The sequence below is a fragment of the Lepisosteus platostomus genome, chromosome 3 (assembly GCF_059453375.1).
Source record: "Lepisosteus platostomus isolate fLepPlt1 chromosome 3, fLepPlt1.hap1, whole genome shotgun sequence".
NCBI lineage: Eukaryota > Metazoa > Chordata > Actinopteri > Semionotiformes > Lepisosteidae > Lepisosteus > Lepisosteus platostomus.
Window position 1 is genome coordinate 70,651,216 of NC_142613.1, and position 21,931 is coordinate 70,673,146.

At 39.5% G+C, this 21,931-nt stretch overlaps 3 protein-coding genes across 3 annotated transcripts in view; 1 reads left to right on the forward strand and 2 right to left on the reverse strand.

The window, feature by feature from the left end:
* The window catches only part of cfap61 (cilia and flagella associated protein 61), a 59,701-nt gene extending 54,750 nt beyond the window's left edge, over positions 1 to 4,951 (reverse strand). Inside the window, exons 1-6 of the mRNA XM_088626657.1 lie at positions 4,814 to 4,951; positions 4,272 to 4,419; positions 1,919 to 2,069; positions 1,165 to 1,241; positions 799 to 866; positions 267 to 387 (exon numbers count right to left, since the gene is read on the reverse strand). Coding sequence (XP_088482783.1) covers positions 267 to 387; positions 799 to 866; positions 1,165 to 1,241; positions 1,919 to 2,069; positions 4,272 to 4,419; positions 4,814 to 4,850 — 602 coding nt within the window. The 5' untranslated portion in view covers positions 4,851 to 4,951. The remainder of the gene's footprint in view (positions 1 to 266; positions 388 to 798; positions 867 to 1,164; positions 1,242 to 1,918; positions 2,070 to 4,271; positions 4,420 to 4,813) is intronic.
* On the forward strand, positions 4,923 to 15,477 carry crnkl1 (crooked neck pre-mRNA splicing factor 1). Its single transcript, XM_088626658.1, has 14 exons — positions 4,923 to 5,119; positions 5,459 to 5,611; positions 6,924 to 7,015; positions 8,183 to 8,341; positions 8,692 to 8,858; positions 9,573 to 9,751; positions 9,875 to 10,045; positions 10,204 to 10,395; positions 11,401 to 11,460; positions 11,746 to 11,826; positions 12,137 to 12,376; positions 13,060 to 13,161; positions 13,765 to 14,013; positions 15,056 to 15,477. The coding sequence occupies exons 1-14, from the start codon at positions 5,072 to 5,074 to the stop codon at positions 15,323 to 15,325; spliced, it is 2,163 nt and encodes a 720-aa protein (XP_088482784.1). The 5' UTR covers positions 4,923 to 5,071; the 3' UTR covers positions 15,326 to 15,477.
* A 95-nt stretch (positions 15,478 to 15,572) lies between these two features.
* Positions 15,573 to 20,771, reverse strand: naa20 (N-alpha-acetyltransferase 20, NatB catalytic subunit). Its single transcript, XM_088626661.1, has 6 exons — positions 20,638 to 20,771; positions 19,956 to 19,980; positions 19,328 to 19,418; positions 18,281 to 18,416; positions 16,793 to 16,938; positions 15,573 to 16,319 (listed from the first exon to the last, which is right to left on the reverse strand). Exons 1-6 carry the CDS (start codon positions 20,688 to 20,690, stop codon positions 16,234 to 16,236), a joined length of 537 nt encoding a protein of 178 aa, XP_088482787.1. The 5' UTR covers positions 20,691 to 20,771; the 3' UTR covers positions 15,573 to 16,233.
* Between the last annotated feature and the right edge of the window lie 1,160 nt (positions 20,772 to 21,931).

Sequence of the window (21,931 nt, forward strand, 5' to 3'; positions counted from 1 at the left end):
TATCATAATGATAATGATAAGGAAACATCATAAATCATAAACAATCATTTATCATATCTTTATGATATAGATTTCTTAGAATTGTACAGAATTATGAAAATGCACCTTAAAATATTGCTAATGTGTTTCACCTGAGGCGTCTTTTACTATACAGTATATAATTCTATTCGAAAGCTTTTTCTGAGCTAATCGGTTCTAATGGAAGAGGGTTTGTATTGTATATGAATTGAATCCCTCAACAGAAAAGTTAGAAAAGGAAGACGGACCTGGCTCTGCGGATATGTAACACTGGGCAATGTCTGTGTCGGTGGCACACAAATGCCATATAATCAGTGTTTGAAGTCTGCAGAGTTTCCACAGGTTCGAAGACTGCAGCAAGTGCTGGCTCTAGAAATACAGGGAGGGGAAAAGGCAAATTAATCTAATAATAATTACAGTATAAATTAATTATTTCAACCTGAATCAAACACAATCTGTGCAAATATTTGCCTTCACAAAACGTTATGTTAGTTTAGTTCACTTTCTCACAACTTTTTAAAACTGAACGTTTTAAAAACATTTTACGATTCTCTAAATGTGGCACAGGAACATTTTAGCACAACAAAATCAGTAATTGAAATTAAAAATAAAATTGATAAACTTATAATTGAGAGATTTTGAGATATTTGTACAGAATTCCATTCTAGCTTGAAATGTAATTCTAGCTATTTTATTCGACATAAAACATTTTTGATTATATTTTGTAAATACATCTCATTTGATTTGATTTACAGCTGTTAAAAAAGTAAGATTTCTTACCTAAAGTGGAACCGACTGGAGCAAAGAGGAATATATAATGGAGCTCTGTAACAGCATTGAAAACTGTTCTAAAAGTAAGCACATTGGCAGTAAAATGACATTATTGTTATGGTGATATACTGTAACAAATTAAATCAGAAAATAAACAAAAGAAAGCATTGTACAAGAAATTTCATTTATTTTACAAATTCTTCTCAGAAGTTATAAATGCAAGAAAGGTTAATTATCATTACTATCAAAACATCTAATAACAAATGAGAAGAGAAGATCATACACAATCTAAGTCAGAGTTCTATGTAAAATTATTTCCAATTGCCATGTTATTAGTTTAATGTTTCATATTGGCTTGTCTTATTAAAGTATTACCTTACAATCTCTTTTGAACTCCCAATACAGAAGTCGGGCCGTGCCACATAGAGGTGCATAAAAAGTGTGTTCAGTGGCTTAAACAGAAAAAAAAAACAGAAATAAGATCTAAGATACATATTATAATATCAGTATTATTTCTGAATAGCTTATCTCTCATTTGCTTAGTGATGTGCATTTTCTCTACCATGACTAGATCAAGCAGATCCATTGTATACTGGTTGGTACAGTGTGTTAAAAAATGAGACCGCACACATCACATTCTACTGGTGCAAAAGGCAATGGGAAATGTATGTTATTACATAAGGTGGGGGGGCGAGGTCACTTAACACGTAGCAGCAAACAGCACTCAAAATGCTTCAATTTATACCATGCGATATAAACAGACACTGTCCCGGTCATCTTTGCACATGAGAAATTGTTCTTATGACATATATGGTAAAATAAAGGATGAAAAAGTAATTTTCCTGAAACTTACTTATAGTGACTTGTTTATGTTCCTGCGCAACCGGGTTGAATTTCTAAGTAGGCTAATACCGATCTCTAAATTCTAAGTAACACGGAGGTTTAAGCAGGTAGGAAACTAAAATGTGATTCAGAAAGAATAAACAAATCAATCCAGAGTGCATTAAAAGAAAACTCTTACCAACATAACATGAATCTGTCATTAACTAAATAGTGCACTACTGCTTCAGCTGCTGCTAATAATACTAGTGCACACAACTGTTGATAATTCAGTGAAATCAATACTTACTGTACATTTATCAATGTTGTAATTGTTGTGTAACCAAGGTTCCCAGCAAGCCTGGTCAACAAGATCCAGATTGGGATAATCTAGGAAGGCAGCGTGAGCTATGACTTCATTGTTTGCATTGTTCAGTGTCACTGCAAGATTAGCCTTCTCCCTAGGTAGACAAAAAAATAAATGAATAATGACCAGTGATGGACTGGAATCCCTATCCAGCCTGAATTCCCGCCTTGTGCTATGCACAATTTCTCTACGACCCTTACCAAGAATAACTGGCTTTTTGTTCACGGATGCATGAGTAAATTATGTTCTAGAATGGTACTTATTTATTAGAGACCCTCCTGAATCAAAATGAACCAGAGGAGACAATTGGAAACAATGCTGAAGCACATTTAAAACTGAGAACAGAAGGCAGTTTTTCTTTTACAAAAGAGGTTGTTGGTGTCTGGAAAAAGCAGTACATCCATTCGGCTGAAGCCGATACTCTGGCTTCTTTCATGAAAAGGCCGGATGAGATCCTTGGATGAATTTAGATAGAACCAATCAAACGAGCTAGAAGGGACAGATGGCCTCCTTTCTTTTATACATAAAAGGAAGCTCCTTATGAAACATCTGGGGAATGATTACCTGTTGGGGATGGCATATGTAAGCCTGCTTAGAATGGTGTGTTCAATGCACTTGTGTGGTCTTCTAAACTTATTAGCCAGTATTGCATCTATCAATCCACCATTGCTAGGACATCAGGAGAAGTTCGGAAGTGCATTTAGCTTACAACATGTGTTGTGTATGACCTTGCTCAGACTCTACGAGAGACAACTTCTTTAACTCTCATCAAAGCTAAACTTAAAACATTCCTTTTTACCAAGGTCTACTGTACATCTGATTGCCCTCCATCTGTAAAACCTCTGTATGCTCTTGTCTATTTTTTCCTTCATTTACATTTTATTGGACTTTTTTTTTTGCCTTTTTTTATTCACTATGCAGAGCGTCCTTGGATTTCGAAAGGCGCTTCATAAATAGAAGTCGAATCCAAGCTGAAAGAGGTGACTCAGCAGTGATAGATTCTGCACGCCAGACGCTGCGATCGCAGGTCGTCTGGGAGCAGATTTACACGCTGACCTCCGAGTCCCGGCCCCGGGTGGAGTTCCTGTAAGAAGGGGGGTAGACGTGGCACCGAGTGAAGAAGGGTTAAATGTATCTGCACCCAGGCTGCGTTCGCAGCAGGCGAAAGGGGGGACTGAAGGATTATTTTTAGATATCTTTTGTATAATAATAATGAATAAACTTCTATATACTGTAGCGCCTTTAAAGGTGGCTTCTCAAAGTGCTTTACAGCATGTCAACAACAACAATAAAAACACACACAAGATAAGCACGATGAGAATACACAGGTAGAGGAGACAGTAGATGGTCGTACTTAATACAGTGGGAGCAGAGGGGTAAAGAACAGTTCAACAAAGGCTCTTCTAAAGAAGAAGGTTTTGAGTCTGGATTTGAAGTTTTTGTATGACATAACTGTAACTTCAGGTGGGTAGCTGCGTCAGCATGCGTAGGCTGCAAAGGAACAAGTAATAGGTTTATTCCATGCTGAAAAAAAGAAGAAAGAGAACACAACGTTTCGGCCGTGGAGCCTTCTTCAGGTGTGAGAGAGACAGGGCAGTAGGCAAAGGTAAAGTAACTGTAACTTGAAGCATTGATGATCACCTTGTACCTACAAAAAGTTGCTGACGCTTAACAATCTTTTTTAAAAACATGTCTTTGTGATTCTGATATAAAAAATCTGCAGACTGCTGACAGCTACCAACTGCTCAAGAAACTATAAGTGTCAGACAGGAGGAAGGGGGAAGCCGAAGTCGCTCTGCCATCTCAATCGCCGGATGAGGGGATGTACCGAGATGAGGACGGGGCTACTGAATTGCGGTTTTTGCTAGACTTGTTTGTACCGGGCGATGCTGGAGGAAACCAAGCTTGGGGAAGAGATGCGCAGAGAAAACTTTCTCTCGCGTCGCTGTGCTGTGTATCTTGATTTGAGTACTAAAAAATAAGGACCTGATGTTCGCTTCGCCTCCGTAGTCTGGACTCGGTTCTTTTCACCGACCTCCTAAAAGAGGGGTAACCTCAGCTGTCCCGCCTTCAACCTCTCCAGGGAAAAGGGTCTCACACGTGTAACATATTGTACCACTCTCACCAACACATGTTAAAAGCAGTCTGTGGACGGTGCATGCGGCTGCAATATTTCTCAACTGAATGACGTAAACGCTGCAGGACTGCTACGACTTTGACATTGGATATAGCGTTGAAAACAAAGTTAAAGACAATAGGTAATCCGATTTACGTTCTCCCCACCTATTTTACTCACAATAGGTAAATGACGTTTAATCTGCCAAACACGTCTTTGGTGGAAGGCAGAATCAGATTACTGATCTCTGGAGCATCCGACGATTCTGCTCGCCTCGCCGTCACAATTTCTTCTTTCCCACCAGAGGAAGTAATGGTCCTCATTGTACCTTAAAGCAAGCAGTCGGGCGGATAAATAAAGCAACTGCACTGGTAGTGAATTTACAGATTTCAAAACTGAGAAACAGCTCTCTTGCGCTCCAAAGTTTGAAATCGTGTTCAGACGACAGACAATCGCAAGCACTTTAGAAATGTATATTTACACATTTCGAGACCAATAACAATTTAAATGTGCAGTGCCAATGCGTATTTCACACATACGCATGTACAACTGATTTTATAGAAACATGAGCAGAAACATTTTGATGCTCTCTTTGACATGCATATTAAGAGTGGCGAGTCACATTAAATTCATCATAGGTTATCCAATGCATTATATGTATATGTACTTAAAAATAATTCTTTCAAATGCAATATTTCTTCAAGAAGACGAGGCTGGGTTACCTTCCTTTAAGATAACTTGCGGGTCCTCTGTGAACATTCAGCAAACAAAACTTCATATCCATGGTGACAGAACGCTCCGTCTCCTTGACTACCAATGACATCATGGGGTGAAAGGTTGGAGGTTACGCACGGCGTACGTCTTTCATGGCGGACCAGTGTGTGGAACCGTAGTTGACTTCTGTTGTTGTTATTACAATATTGTTCTTAAAACTGTGTATTTTTTATTTTATTTCGGATTAGAAGTAACAAGTTGAAAAAATGGCTTCTACCGCGGCTGGGAAGCAAAGGATACCGAAAGTGGCTAAGGTAATATTGTACCGTGTGCTGGCGATGTTTGTAAGGCCTTGCGAAAGATAAATTCAACGTGAAAAACATAAATAAAAAGGTTTATATATAAATCAAACGTATCAAAGTTGCATGTCTTATGTAGGTGTAAAGTATATTTGCCCGTGTGGTATAGCTAGGCGCTTATGCCAATTTCATCTCGAGTCAATTAAAAAAAATGCCTTTTGCAATGTACCTTTCCCACTTTGATACATTCTGAATTCCTCCTTCACAGTGCGATGTGTATTTGCTTGTGCTTTGCTCTATGCGGTATAGCGGTAACGTGGCGTGGCTGAGCTGGAGCTTTTGTCCCGTGTGCAGGTGAAAAACAAGGCCCCCGCCGAGGTGCAGATCACGGCGGAGCAGCTGCTCAGGGAAGCCAAAGAGAGGGAGCTTGAGCTTCTGCCCCCGCCGCCCAAGCAGAAGATCACCGACGAGGAGGAGCTGAATGATTACAAGCTGCGGAAAAGAAAGGTAAGTGCGGAACACAGAGCCCGGCGGCTGTTTTAGACATGTAATAATAATAATAATAATTGCTTACACTTATATAGCGCTTTTCTGGACACTCCACTCAAAGAGCTTTACAGGTAATGGGGATCCCCTCCACCACCACCAGTGTGCAGCCCCACCTGGATGATATGACAGCAGCCATAGTGCGCCAGAACGCTCACCACACATCAGCTATCAGTGGGGAGGAGAGCAGAGAGTAATGAAGCCAATTCATAGATGGGGATTATTAGGAGGCCATGATTGGTAAGGGCCAATGGGAAATTTGGCCAGGACGCCGGGGTTACACCCCTACTCTTTTTGAGAAACACCCTGGGATTTTTAATGACCACAGAGAGTCAGGACCTCGGTTTTACGTCTCACCTGAAGGACGTTACCTCTTTACAGTCCAGTGTCCCCATCACTACACTGGGGCATTAGTACCCACATGAGCCGAAGGGTGAGTGCCCCCTGCTGGCCCCACTAACACCTCTTCCAGCAGCAGCCTTAGTTTTTCCCAGGAGTCTCACATCCAGGTACTGACCAGGCTCACACCTGCTGAGCTTCAGTGGGCTGGCAGTTGTGAGTTGCAGGGTGATATGGCTGCTGTCTCCGACTTCAGGACCCGAGTCCAGTCATCCTCCGAAATGACCTCCACACGCTCCACGTCCCTTTTGTTAGTTTAAGTACCAAGCGGAGACAAAACTTTACAAGTCTGTGCTGTTGTTGATATTGTGTTTTTACTGTTAAATCAAATTCTCATCACTTTTAGATATTGGAATCTGCAATATAATATTTTACACCAGTTCCTTTATTTCCTACAGTTCTTCTATCTTATATTTCTAGTCTATCATGTATTTCTATCACATTGGTGGTGGTGGAGGGGAGTCCCCATTACCTGTAAAGTGGAGAGTCCAGTAAAGCGCTATATAACTGTGCGCTATTATTATTATTATTATTATTATTATTATTATTATTATTATTATTATTATTTCTAGTTATTGGTGATTGTAAGAAGTTGCCTGACTTTTGCAACCATGATGATCATTAAAACCATCGTAGCTGTACTGCTCTCAGATGGCCCAACCATTTGAAGTAATATGAACTTGAAAAGGGGAGAATTAAATATTTTTACACCCTTCTGTTTAATGTTTTTTTTAATATTTGTGTTCAACTGTATAAAATTCAGGTTACTCAGTTGAACAATAATCGTGTGAGTTTAAAAAGCACAAAAGCGCATATGATGAAAGTACACTCATCTGAGCTTTCTCCATGATACTTTGTTTTTGTCTATTCAAAGGGATTTGAAGACAACATCCGAAAAAATCGCACTGTCATCAGTAACTGGATAAAGTATGCACAATGGGAGGAGAGCCTGAAGGAAGTTCAGAGGTAATATTTATTTCTTAATGTTCTAGATGAAATGTAAGAGGAGAGAATATTATAAAAAATACCTGTCCACCCAGATTCTGATTTGTGATTACAATAGGGCCAAATAACTTGGAAAGCCACAGATTTAATGAAATGCTTTTAGAAAAGAGAGAGTTTATTTTGCCATGTGTACATATACATTGGGATTCTTGTTTGTGCTGTTTTTTCTGAAGGTGTACAGTAAAATAGGCCATGCCACACAATGTGCACAGTACATTAAGCCCACAGCCATATCACCCTGCAACTCACAACTGGCAGCCCACTGAAGCTCAGCAGGTGTGAGCCTGGTCAGTACCTGGATGGGAGACCTCCTGGGAAAAACTAAGGTTGCTGCTGGAAGAGGTGTTAGTGGGGCCAGCAGGGGGCGCTCACCCTGTGGTCTATGTGTGTCCTAATGCCCCAGTATAGTGACGGGGACAATATACTGTAAAAAGGGTCTGTCCTTCTGATGAGACACAAAACCAAGGTCCTGACTCTCTGTGGTCATTTAAAAATCCCCGGGTGCTTCTCGAAAAGAGTAGAGTGTTATCCCAGTGCCCTGGCCAAATTTCCCAATCATGGCCTCGTAATAATCCCTATCTATGAGCTGGCTTCATTGCTCTGTTCTCCTCCCCACTGATATCTGGTGTGTGGTGAGTGTACTGGGGCAATATGGTTGCCATTGCATCATCCAGGTGGGGCTGGATGGGAGTCCACATTAGCTGTCAAGTGCTTTGTGTGGAGTGTCCAGAAAAGTGCTATGTAAGTGTAAAGAATTATTATTACGGAGGCCTGCAGGATCATTAATGATCTAGCTGAACTAATTAAAGGCTTAATTGGAACAGTGCAAGAGACTCCCTGTTCTCCAAGTGCTACTGATTTAAGGCATAAAACCTGCAGGAATTCAGCCCTTCAGGATCCAAGTTGGAAACTCCTACTCTAGTCTAATAGAAAACCAGAAATAAGCTTTCTGACTGCAGATGTTGAGTATTTATTATAATAAATAATGACAGTTGCAGCCAACTCTTTTTTAAAAAAGAGTTATAACGCTGCACGCCCGTCATCATCAAGGGTAACGGCGTGACATGATGCTCAAAAGAATGGTCTCCTCATGCTCTTTTTATGTGTGTGTTTTTCCTTCTTCTCTAGAGCCCGCTCCATTTACGAGCGTGCCCTAGATGTGGACCACAGGAACATCGCGCTGTGGCTGAAGTATGCCGAGATGGAGATGAAAAACCGGCAGGTGAACCATGCCCGCAACATCTGGGACCGAGCCATCACCATCCTCCCGCGGGTCAACCAGTTCTGGTACGGGCTCAGTAGTGCAGTGCGCAGAAGCGTACGTGAAGAACGTAGGGTTTCGCTGCTTTTCCTTTTCTTTTGTCGGACTATATTTTAGTACTGTATGAAATAATATAAGTGAATCGTCAGGGTACACGCAAATTCTGTTTAGCTAATCTTTGAAGAGATCTTAATTTAGGTTTTGCCTTTCAAGCGCAGCTACAGGAAGGATAGTTCAGCAGTGAGACATTAAACTGTTAAATGATATCATGTTTTATCCATAGTTTCTCTGCTCTAGTTAGAACGCTGTGTTCTCATACTTGACTGAGCTGGGCGTTAACCCCTCATGGGCATCGACTCTGGTTTCCTCTGGATAGGTACAAATACACCTACATGGAGGAGATGTTGGGAAACGTAGCCGGCTGTCGGCAGGTGTTTGAACGGTGGATGGAGTGGGAACCTGATGAGCAAGCCTGGCATTCCTACATTAACTTTGAACTGCGCTACAAAGAAGTGGACAAGGCACGCTTCATTTACGAGACATATATCCTTTCCAAAGCTTGTTTCCTACTTGTTTTTGGGGTGTAGTGTTGACTTTTTTTTGTCTGACGTAGGACTAGACTTTAAGACTATAATGGTCATTATCCATTTTTCTCATCATCTGTGTACAGAATTGTGCTTTGTAGTTAAAGGGTAGTAGTGTTCAGGCATTTTCAGCCACTCCCCCCAGTTGGATAGAGTTAGTTGTTGGCCTCGTCCCTTCCACTTTATCAACATTATCATGTTGTATATGAAAAATGTAGGCCAATTCATGACTCATCACACCGTCCAGCCCATGTTTTGGATACCACTGATGTACAACATGCTGTACTTTGGTATAGCTGTGTCTTTATGTAGCTGAAATTTTGCTTTCTTGATTGCATACACATAATTATTGTCTACAATTACTTGAGTTTCATTTGCCAAGGATAATGAATAAAAATCATTCAAGAGTATTAAAAAGCCCTATGTCAATGCAGTTATTATGTTGTATAACAGTTACTTTTAAGTAAAATAATAAGTATTCTAATTTAGTTGTCTTACTACAAATAACTTTGAAGTATAGGTTATTTTTTTCTTGAATGTTTCTGTAAGTACAGACCTGCAGGAAGTAGCATCTTTCCAGTAAAGGAAGCCGTTTATTAGAACGAGACTTTGTTGAGGAGGGAGGATTTTCAGGAGCCTGTCCCTGCAGTTATGTTCCTTAACCCCAGTGTACTTGTAATTGTCCACCCTGAAGTGAAGAACTGGATCAAGTACGCCCGCTTCGAAGAGAAGCATGGCTACATTGGCCATTCCAGGAAGGTGTTTGAGAGAGCCGTGGAATTCTTTGGGGAGGAACACGTCGATGAGCATCTCTACGTGGCTTTTGCAAAGTTTGAGGAGAAACAGAAAGAGGTGACCGATTGCTAGCTTGAGAAAATCTACTGCCATAATTGACCTTAGGATTTTATTTTTGTGCTTCTGCAGCTCATGAGGTACTTTCCTCTCATGGTGGTTTTCCTGCTTGGGTTTCTACAGTTTGAGCGAGTGCGGGTGATCTACAAGTATGCCCTGGATAGGATTCCTAAGCAGCAAGCCCAGGAGCTGTTCAAAAACTACACTGTTTTCGAGAAGAAGTTTGGAGATAGGAGGGGAATCGAAGATGTCATCGTCAGCAAAAGACGTTTCCAGTATGAGGAGGAAGTCAAGGTGAGCAAGCTTAATGATGAAGCTAAGGATAACTCGACTAAATTGGCTGTTTTACTCAGTTTTTTACGCAGTATTTCGTTTTTACCCATTCCTTTCCCACCTGTTTGATTTCATTTGTTCTTCTAGGTCTTTACAGTTAATTTGTTCTTTTTTTGCAGGCAAACCCTCATAACTACGATGCCTGGTTTGATTACCTCCGACTGGTGGAGAGTGACGCAGACGCTGACACGGTTCGGGAGGTGTATGAAAGAGCCATTGCCAACATCCCCCCCATCCCGGAAAAAAGGCACTGGAGAAGATACATTTACCTCTGGATTAACTATGCCTTGTACGAAGAATTGGAGGTCAAGGTTAGTGCTTTAAGATTTTTGGTTGAGATGTTAAATGACTCTGTTTCCTATATGTGAAAACACAGGTTATGCAATTAATGTTAAAACCACAAAGTAGCTTAGCTTTGTGACTTGCAGTTGATTTCTGTTCTGCAGGAGAACAGAGAGGAAAAGGCAAGTGCAGAGAGAAAAAGCTGCAAGCTAAGGAGGAGGCAAAGGGAAAGGGGATTTTTACAACATGAATGAGGTTTTCAGGCTGGAGAAAATAGAGAGAAAGATTAATCATTCAAATAATCGGGGTTAAATAGGGTACTGCAGTAGAGAACTGTTTTACATAGATGTAAAGGATCAGAAATGTGTTAGTTAACAAGCGTAGCACATGGAAGAAAGTGGTACTTTGTCGAATTTTAATTGTACCAGATATTTAGAAAGTTAGAAATAGGTGTGTGCTTACAGAAGAACAGTCTTTGGCCATAGCAGAAATTGCACTGTAGGATGGAATTATGACACTATTTGATAGATCTGATGTGTACTGTAGGTTAGGCTGGAAGACATTTTTTTTAAAAGGTGCACTAATTGAGGGAGAAGAATATGCTGTTATTTCTAAAAGTACAATGTCTGACGTATGATAACGATATCTAATTAACAGGGTGATGATGCTTCCATTGGGAATTTTATTACAAAACAGCTATTTGGAGTGGTGGTTAAGGCTCTAGACTTGTTACTGGAAGGCGAATGGGTTTGAATTCCCTTGAGCGAGAGACATCACTAAGGTTGCATTAGTAAAATGCCCTGCTATGTAATATAATGGCTTCTGCCCAGGTGGTATTGTAAATATGAATTTGTTTTCAGTTGAGTAATCTAGTTAAATGTTTACTGTGTTTTGCATGTGTGCAGGGAAACTAAATGATATTATATTGAATGGCAACTTTAAGAAAAATGTTTTTTCTCATGATAATTTTGATACTTGAGTTAAAAATTTCTGTTAAGTGTTTTAACTTCACTGAATTTTCATCCTATCCGCAGGACCCAGAAAGAACAAGACAAGTGTACCAGGCATGTCTTGAACTCATTCCACACAAAAAGGTATTTTTCTGTAAAGTGTTTTTAGTGAACACATACACCAACATTTATAAATCCTTTTGAGTCACAACTATTTGTCCTGTTGATTTCAGATATTATTATTGTTGTTCAGGTTCCATCGTAATTCATAATACAAATACTGTACAGTCACAGTGAATACACAACCACTGTCACTTTACATACAATGCATTTAAGACTAGGATCTTAGTATTTTACTTTGTGTACAGAGTCCTGAAATGTTTAATTAGCCTACTGACCTATTGAATGTTTTGCTTCTTTTTTTTCCAGTTTACATTTGCCAAAATCTGGTTATTATGTGCCCAGTTTGAAATAAGACAGAAGAATCTTCCTTTTGCTAGGAGGGCTCTGGTAAGGAGACTGATGTAAAAGTTGTATTTTACAAAATTTGGGGTCACTTTTGCCCATACTGATCTTTACAAACAGTGGCAAATTCTAGAAAACATTTTGTTCAGTGAGGATGTTGAAGTAGTCATTTTATTGTTTTCTGTTGGGTCATTAACAAAGGATGAAGGTTCAGTCCTAAATATTTAAAAATCTGCCTAAAAATATCTAAAAATTTTAGAATAATCTAAATTGTTGAAACGAACCATGTATTAACCTTCACGTGTTGCACAAGAGTTATTCACTGCATTGTTTTTTTTCCTCCATTTCTCTTTAGGGCACAGGCATTGGTAAATGCCCAAAGAACAAACTATTTAAGGGCTATATTGAGCTGGAACTACAGCTTAGAGAGTTTGATCGTTGCCGAAAACTCTATGAGAAGTATCTGGAATTTTCCCCAGAGAACTGTACGACGTGGATCAAATTTGCCGAGCTCGAGACTATCTTGGGAGATGTAGACAGAGCTCGTGCAATCTTTGAACTCGCTATAGGACAGCCCAGACTGGATATGCCAGAGGTAATGTTTGCTTTTGTGCCGAAGTAACACATTGGAATATTGTGTAAAAATGGTGTGTGTTCCAGCCCCCGGACCTCTGGTTTCAAAATTATATTCTTTAAGTACTGTCATTCGTGCATTCAACAGTGAAATGAAAACCAGAGAGCACAAGTGGAAATCACGGTGCCTATATAAAGTCTACAAATTTATTATCCAAGCCATATTCCTAGGTTTTCATTGGTAAGTACTCTTCAATATGTTAATAAAGGTAAAATAAATTGTGATTTGATGTGTCTTGTTTTCAGACCATTAGGCCACAAACTGTAAGCGGTGCATAGACTTTCTAAAGGCACTGTACTTGGAAGTGCATTTAAAGCCGAGAAAAATGAGCACTTCTTTAACCAAAGGCTTGTGGGAGTGTAGCATAACCTCCCTGATACCTTGGTTTCTTTCAAGGAATGGCTGGATGGAGATTCTGTTTCAATGAACTACTAACTACTAGATGGGCTACAAAAGCTGAGTGGCCTCTTCATCTTCATCTGCAGCCTGTCTTATGTTCTTATGACATCAGTGATAAGTGCTGTTTTGGAAATGTGAGCTGCAGCTTAACTGATTGGACATATTTACTGTGAATTCTATATGCTGTGCTCTTAAAGTGCAGTTAATAGCTTCATTGTCTTAATTATGAAATAATTCAATTTCAGGTGCTTTGGAAATCGTACATTGACTTTGAAATTGAACAAGAGGAATATGGAAAGACGAGAGACCTGTACAGGAGGTTACTACAGCGCACTCAGCATGTTAAGGTAAATCTTTCTACCATCAGATGTAAATTGTGAAATGGTACACTGCTTGGAGGTGACACAGTAGCATAGCATCTCTAGGATTCTGGGTTTGATTATGGCCCTAGGTATCAGTGTAGTTTGCATGCACTCCCTGTGCTCACCTAGGTTATTGGCAAGTGTTTTTTTCCTTCCACCTTTCAGAAATGTGCTGATCAGGCTTGATTGGGTATTCTAGGTTGTCCTTCTCTTCGTGGACCTTCATTGGACTGGTGTGTTTTAAATGCCATCTTGGTCCCATTGCATCTAGCTCTGCCTTGCTGCCACCTTTATAGGAAACGCAGCTTTCCAGTAATGGGTGGTTTAAGGAGCTCCACAACTTGACATATCCATTTTTAATAGATTGTCTCATGCATTATTATAAACTGAGAGCAGAGAAGGTTTTCTGAGAGCATTGTAAAAATGGCTTCTCCATCCAATACCAAATAATCTCACCTTCAGGATAACCCATGGACTACATCATTTTTTTATCAGAATCATTTTTAATTTTTTCCTTTGCGTGGAAAATTGGACAGCCTTGTCAATTCCGTGTTTCTCATCAAAACTATACCCCGCTGTATTGTGTAGGTTTGGATCAGTTACGCCCAGTTTGAGCTGTCTGTCGAGAGTGAGGATCGCCTGATCAAGTGCAGACAGATTTACGAGGAGGCCAACAAAGCCCTGCGCAACTGTGAGGAGAAAGAGGAAAGACTCATGTTACTGGAGTCCTGGAGGGACTTTGAGGCCGAGTTCGGCACCGACAGCACACGGAGCAGAGTGCACAGGCTTCTCCCAGAGAAAGTCAAGAAGAGGAGAAAGCTGCAAGCAGAGGATGGCGTAAGACCTTTATACCTGTTCTCTTTATTTTTAAAACGTATAATTTGGTGTGAAGAGGTTTACAGAAGAAAAACAACTACAGCAAACAGTTGCAGTAACTAGACTTCATGGACGGTCTTCTTTCACTATAAACTATAAAAATAATTACATTTGTTCATACGTGTAATTATCTGAAATGTGTTTTATCCTGTTTAAAACAATTATAAAGATGTGTTATGCAGCCTAATCGCTACAATTAGAAGAGGTAGGCTTTAAAATTAGTGAAGTTCACAATATAATATAAATGTTAGGGCCTGGTGGTACAGAACCACCACTCAGGAACAATGGCAACACCTAGAATTTTAACTGTGTTGCCTCCTGTACCTGTACTGTAATGGAAAGGAATGTGCCAAGTTTGTAACCATTAAATTGCGTAATGATAAATTGTTATATTTACATAAGAACCAAAAAAAGTTACAGGAGGTCATTCAGCCTGCTTAGTAGTTATTAATTGATCCCAAGATCTTATCCAGCCGCCTCTTAAAAGAAGCCAACAATGTAGGAGGGGAGCTCAATCCATACACCTGCAACTTGTTGAGTAAAGAAGTGTCTCCTTTCACTGGGTTGGGTGCATTTTGTTGGAACTTGTTCAAATATGAGTCGGTTTTCTTCTAGATTGGCTATTCCAAATTCTTTAAGGGACATAAACCATGTTAAACACCAACAGGGTTTAGCTGTAGCAGTGTTGCAAGTTGAGGAAAACCAAAATGGATAAATATTTAGATGGGATATGTAGCAATTTAAGAGTATTATTTTAATTTGGGAATGTTTAGACAGAACATTTACAAACTACAATAGGCTTTATGGCTTGTTTATTGTTACTAATGGGATTTGAGCAGTCCTTACAAGGTTCAGAATAGTTACTGTTTTGTGAAACTGCAGAATTCGATGAATTGGATTTTTAACTTCACAAGCGGGTAAGTCATTTTACTACACCTGTGGAAGGATTCTGCCTTTTACTTTTCTGGTTTTCGTACTGATCTGTATTTTCCCTGTCCCTTAGTCAGACGCCGGCTGGGAAGAGTACTATGACTATATCTTTCCAGAGGATTCTGCCAACCAGCCCAACCTCAAGCTGCTTGCCATGGCGAAAATGTGGAAGAAACAGCAGCAACAGGAGGAGGAAGAGGACAGTCAGGAAGACTCGCAGGATCAGCAGGAACAGGAGGACCCAGCGGCTGTTACTGCTGGTGATGACAAGGATGATGGTGATAACGACAGGCAGGATAATGATGAAGATAAGGATAAGGATGAGGATAGCAATAAATCCTAACCTGTCCTTCACACACTTTGAGAACATGTTTTCTCACAAGACTCTTGATCACCATTCTCCCCAACTCCACTGTCTTCTAACAGAATGGAATTTGTATCCCTCAGTTCCCGAAAACATTTTTTTTACAGGAATAAACATGATTTTGTATTTATTGTACAGTGTCCCATTTATTATAGAGTGAATATAATATCCACAGTCCTGTTTCATGAAAGAGAACTAATAGTTTATAATATGGTGCAAAATGAAATGGGCATCATATATATCCTTTATTATCTTGACTTTAATATCTGTTTAATTCTACTTGATTTACATTGCTACAGGGAAATGCATATTTCAAACTTTAAATTAAAAAAAAATATTTTACAGAAAAGCTGTGGTTCTCAAGCAGTCATGTTTCAAATATAGAGAACTCATTAGACTCGTCTTTAAGCCTCTAAAAACATCTTTTGCCTGAGTCTATACTATTTTCATTTCAACAAGTTTGGGATCTAATGTTTTTTACTGAGAAATAAGCCTCACACAAAAGATATGGTCTTCATCATTAAGACCAAAAATGTCAAGAAAGGATGACTAAGGTGCCGAACCTTTAATCTTTATCACTGGTTATCTTAAGAGGATCTAGAGTTAGAAAAAACACCTTTGTGTGATATTTAAAAATTAAATCTATAGAGATTTAAATAGGTTCAATGCTTGGAGTTTGCATTGATTTTATTAGCACTACGGGTAATTGTGTTGAGGCAATGTGAAAATTATCCTGACAAAAGGAAAGATTTAGATTCCAAATTGGCAAAACCAACAATTTTAAAGGCAGTTTTGTGCTGTTCGTGCTCAAAACTCTTCACCATAATTTGCAGAAAGCAACTGTAATCGTAAAGGGGACTCAACTGCTGGAGAACCACAGCCTATAGTTATTCAATATCTTCAGGTCTCACAGGATGAGGAAGTGGAATAATTGACTTCTTCTCTGTGTCTCTGGACAAGGCTTTCCGCATATCTGTTGGAAAATGAGGTTACCATGAGTTCACTTGCATACAACTAAAATGCTGATGTCTGTCAAATAACCACTTGAAATTAATTGGTACCATGTACAGCAATATGGAGATCCTTTATGTGAGGTTAGGTTAAAATTATTGAAACAATGAAAATGTTGGATAATAAGATTTGCGTGGTTTCCTGAGTAGCATAGAGCAGACATTCAGATGACTAAAAATAACAGATATTCACAGTAAACAAAAAATTGTCTAAAGTCATGATGTGGTTATTTTAATTTAGTTCTTCAAGAAAGAGAAAAATAATTGAATGCACACTAGAGAAGTACACGTTAATTTCCTGGTATAATCTGCAAATTTTGTACAAACCAGTATCGAGAAGGGAAAATGTGTACTGTGGTGTTCTTTTTAATACAACTCACAACAACACAAGCTAATCTGAGGTGCAAGGTTTCCTTCTTAGGACAGGAAAGCTTACCATAAGCATCTTCATCTGGCTCCCCATTGCTGGCAGAATAGTACTCTATGACTGTCCTGTAGACGCTATAACCCAGTTGCTTATACATGTTCACAGCTACCTGGTTGGAAACGCGTACAAATAGGTCCACAAAGAAGCCTCCTTTCCTGGACAAATGCAAAAGAGAACAAAGTTCAAAGCATATAAATATAAAACTGGTTAAGTGCCATGACGATAGTTTCTGATGGAGAAACCGCACAAAAAGCACTGATTCTGCTTACCTGCATTTATCAAAATAATCTTATTGATATGAATCATTAAAATAGCTAGGTTTGCCCCTGTAATGTTACAAAATATTGATATTTTTATTTGGTTCATTTAAAATGCACATAAAACAGCTTTCATTATAAAGTTTAAGCACAATGTTTAACTAACATCACTTTATTCACCCTTACAATTTCTTGCATTAGGAATTATCTTTTCGCATACCCCAGCTTGCTCTCCATGAGACACACAGACAGGGAGAGAGCCTGGGGTCAGAGTGCAGGGTCTACCATTGTACAGCGCCCCTGGAGCAGCTGGGGTTAAGGGCCTTGCTCAGGAGCCCAACGGAGCAGGATTCCTCTGCCACCTGTGGGATTTGAACCGACAACCTTCTAGCCACAGGCGCAGATCCTTACCCACAGAGCCACCACTCCACCCCATAAAAGTCTGATGCTCCACCAACAGCTATCTGGGCTCCAATGCTGCTTGCATTTAATTTTATTGGGTTCTTACACTTAGTCATTGATGGATAGACGCTAATATCTATTCTTACCTCAACGGTAAAGCTTTAGCATGAGAAAGTACTCAAGCATTGACTGGCTTGCAATATATACTGGGGAGAATACTGCAGTCTTGAAACCAGAGAGCAGACAACATAGCCTCCCAGATATTGAGGCATCATTTCGGGAACATAATTAAGGCTGAAGCCTGAAGATCACAAACAGCATGTAGGTATAAAAGGGAGCTAAATAGCTCATTGATGTAGTCAAAAGCCCAACTGAACAAGTCCTTGTAGGCGAGTGCAGTATTTTGATTTTTATTCCGAAATACAGTAGTAGCTAGTGCAAGAAATCCAAAACAGGAGATACGTGCTTATGCACTTTAGTTACGTGTGTATTATCGAGAAATTCAACCGTGTCCTAACAGCATTATTCAATTCAGGGCTGCAGGGAAGCCAGAGCCTATCCTGGCAAGCAATGGGCACAAGGCAGGATACAACCGCAGCAAGACCCAGGTCCTTTGCAGGGCACACACAGACAGACACATGCATGCTTTTCCCCAGAGACAATTAACTTAGCAGTCTGTTTTTGGTTTGAGGGAGGAAACCCATGCAAACATGGGGGGAACACGTAAACTCAAGATTGCACCCCAGGTCTGGAATCGAACCCTGAGCCCCAGCGCAGCGAGGCAGCAATGCTAACTGCACCACCGTGCTGCCCTTATTGACAAATCATACAGTTTTACCTCTCGGAGATCTCTTCCAGCAACTCCATTAGCTTGGCTGCCAGTCCGAGCCTCCTGAACTCTGGGGCAACGGAGAGAGCTGTGACGTGCCCGTGCCACTCTTCCCGAGCTACCGAGCCTTCCGCTTTTCCCATGACTGTACAGAAAGGAAAACAGAGAGCGCTTCAAGCTCCCGGTGATTCTCACGGCATTCCGATAAACAGAATCAAAGCATCGAGAAACCACAAAGGAGCCTTCCATAAGGCAATTGTAGCATGGGCAGCTTTAGAGGCACCAATAATAATAATAATCATAATAATAATAATAATAATAATTGCTTACACTTATATAGTGCTTTTCTGGACACTCCACTCAAAGCGTTTATCAGGTAATGGGGATCCCCTCCACCACCACCAGTGTGCAGCCCCACCTGGATGATGCGACGGCAGCCATAGTGCGCCAGAACGCTCACCACACATCAGCTATCAGTGGGGAGGAGAGCAGAGTGATGAAGAGGGGGATCGTAGAGGGGGATTATTAGGAGGCCATGATTGGTAAGGGCCAATGGGAAATTTGGCCAGGATGCCGGGGTCTTTTCGAGAAACGCCCTGGGATTTTTAATAACCACAGAGAGTCAAGACCTCAGTTTTACGTCTCATCCGAAGGACGGCGCCTGTTTATGGTAAAGTGTCCCTGTCACTTTACTGGGGCATTAGGACCCACATGGACCGCAGGGTGAGCGCCCCCTGCTGGCCCCACTAACACCTCTTCCAGCAGCAAGCTTAGTTTTTCCCAGGAGGTCTCCCATCCAGGTACTGACCAGGCTCACACCTGCTGAGCTTCAGTGGGCTGCCAGTTGTGAGTTGCAGGGTGATATGGCTGCTGGCAAATTATTTCTTGTTATGCCCAGCAAATTGTGGAATTTCCAGATGTGTGGTTTTCATGTCTTAGTTTACCCCTGTAGCCTCAGACAGGAGAAAATGAGGGGTGGATTACAGAACGGTTTTAAATGAAGGAGTAATTTCTCACTGCAAGAAAAGTGATGCCAACAAAAACAAAAGGACTTACTATAACCCATTAGTTCCCCTCCAGGTGCTTCTGCCACAATGAAGTACTCAGGCCAGTGAGCCAGATACTGAAGGTAAAATGGGATCCCATACTGTTTCACATGTTAAAAAACAGAACAGCGGACACATGTACTGACACAAATACTGACACCAGGATGTGGGTTTAAAAGCCTTAACATACACTTCAGGATAATTGTTTATAAAGCATAGTAAAAAATCAATATATTTGGCATACATCAAAATGAAGATGAAAGATTAGTGAAACAGGTTTTTGTAAGAGTACTGAGAAGGACTTCATCCACCATTACATTAAGAAATTGTGCTTACTCTATACAGGGTTTAAGTTTAGTAAAAATAAAAGGTACTGGTCCTTACCAAGTTTAATTAAAAAAAACAACAACTGTTGCTTGGTTTACTTATGGTATGTCAACTTCTGTTAATTTGTTGTAAAAAAACACTATACAACCTTTTTTTTAACCAAAGACGCGACTCTTGAACCTGAAGCACATCGTTTTTAGTGTAGTGCACGAAATATGATTTCAATATAAGAGTTTCAATATTCACCAATGTCGAATAACGAATGCGAAATCTTTCTATGGTTTGATAATTGTTTCATTCAAAAAGGATACGGTTTCTGTGAGTGGATCCAGATTACTGCAAGAAAGAGAGAAAGAAAGCTGAGAGTAGAAAAACACATTAAACAACAAACGCTTTAATTTGTTACTTTCTTAACATTTTGTAATGTGATTTTAAAAAATCTACTGCAGTCACCTTTTAATTTAAAAACCTACGTGTCAAATGGTGTGCTATCCTTACGTCTAACGTTTACCTAAATCGCGTAGTATTTCTATTTTCATCATAGAGTGAAACTTCTCCGAAAATGTCTTTCTTGTAATGCGCTGATGGGTTCATTTTTAAAAGACGTATCAAGCGTCAGACACCTTAGCTTTTCCCGTTATAATATAAAGAAAGTTGGACAAGCCATAAATAACTGATATTTAGCACGAATAAATTAAGTTACTAGTGGCGCGATGGCTTCATAATCTACGAAAACAAAACAATATGACTTTATTATTAAAGTGTTATTAAAAATGGTATCTCACGGCGTATTTTCTTAATCGTGTCAACTACAACAAAGGGAAACAAGAAACACGTTTTAAATCGAAATTCTGTGCGTGTATTTGTTTTTAAGTAACGACTTGCTGAAAATCATGACGATTTGAATGAACATAGAAACGGCTAAAAATTGAAGTATCATGATAAATAACACAATCTTATTTAAAAGATAATTAAATACCTCTTTAGACTCACATGTTATTGAATTTAAACAGATCATCGCAATTAAACGCTCTCAACGTTGTCATGTTCTCTGAGAGTGAGAGCCGAGAGTAAAAAGGAAATACAATGTATGACCTTTCAACTTTAACCTCAGCAAAGTGAATTGATTCCGCTGGCAGTTTTGTTTGGGTTTATTTTCGTTGTTTGACTCATTAAACTGAATGAAATATTTGGTGTTCGAAATGATAATGCTGCTGTTTTAGATTTTACGTAGGTGCTGAACACGATTAATCAATCCGTATACATACAATTTAGTTTTGCATGTTGGCGGTAAATCGATATTTCGGCAGTTCTTCGACAGAGTATCAAGGAAGGAGTAAGGAATAATGCGGTTTGTGTTACCCCCAACCTTATTTTAAAACATTGGAGGCAGCAAGTTTTCTATGCACGAATACTTACAAGGTTTAAAGCCATGAGAGCTTGCAGATCCAGTTACAATACAGAGCTACAATTGAGCGGAAACAACGCACCTAGAAAAGCGCTTTAAAAAACTACCTGCATTGTCTGCTACTGATCTCTGTACACAGACTCTGTACACTAAGCTTTGCGGAAGGGATGAAGTCAAATAATTTATAAAAGAAATCAACGCAGATAAATGGAGCACTGAATTTCCAGTATGAATAAGTACCTAAGTTGAAGGAAGAGTTTGCAAATTATCTCTCACTGTGGATATGGGGTCTAGCATCACATATGAGAAGAATATGTCACATAAATATTCACCATTTGACCATTAACGTTAATAATTTTCAGTTTTCATATCGTAAACAGTGTTTTAAAATCTTTGTAGTCAATAATAAACGGATATAAATTTTATTCTTGGATAAATACAGGAACATTATTTTTCAGTGTAACAAAATGAAACAATAAAAATAACGCTGCAATATAAGAGGTTATTTTATTGAAGGTCTTAATTTTGCCTAAACTTTTAAATGAGTATTTTCAGAAGTGTCCATGCAATACAGCATATGATACGAATAAACCATATTTACTGTAAGTTGAATGTTTTTTACTATTTACATCCTGTTCTTCATAGTGGTTTTGTGCATCTTTAATATTCTTTTTTAAAATAAAAAAGGTATTTAAATATGATAGAAACATTTACCTTTATGACTAAGACTTGTTAGTGAATTTTATCCATCCATCCATTTTCTGTCAGCTTCTTCACATTCAGGATTGTTGGGAAGCCAGAGCCTGTCCTGGCAAGCAACAGGTACAAGACAGGATACATCCTGGACAGGACGCCAGTCCATTGCAAAGTGGACACATA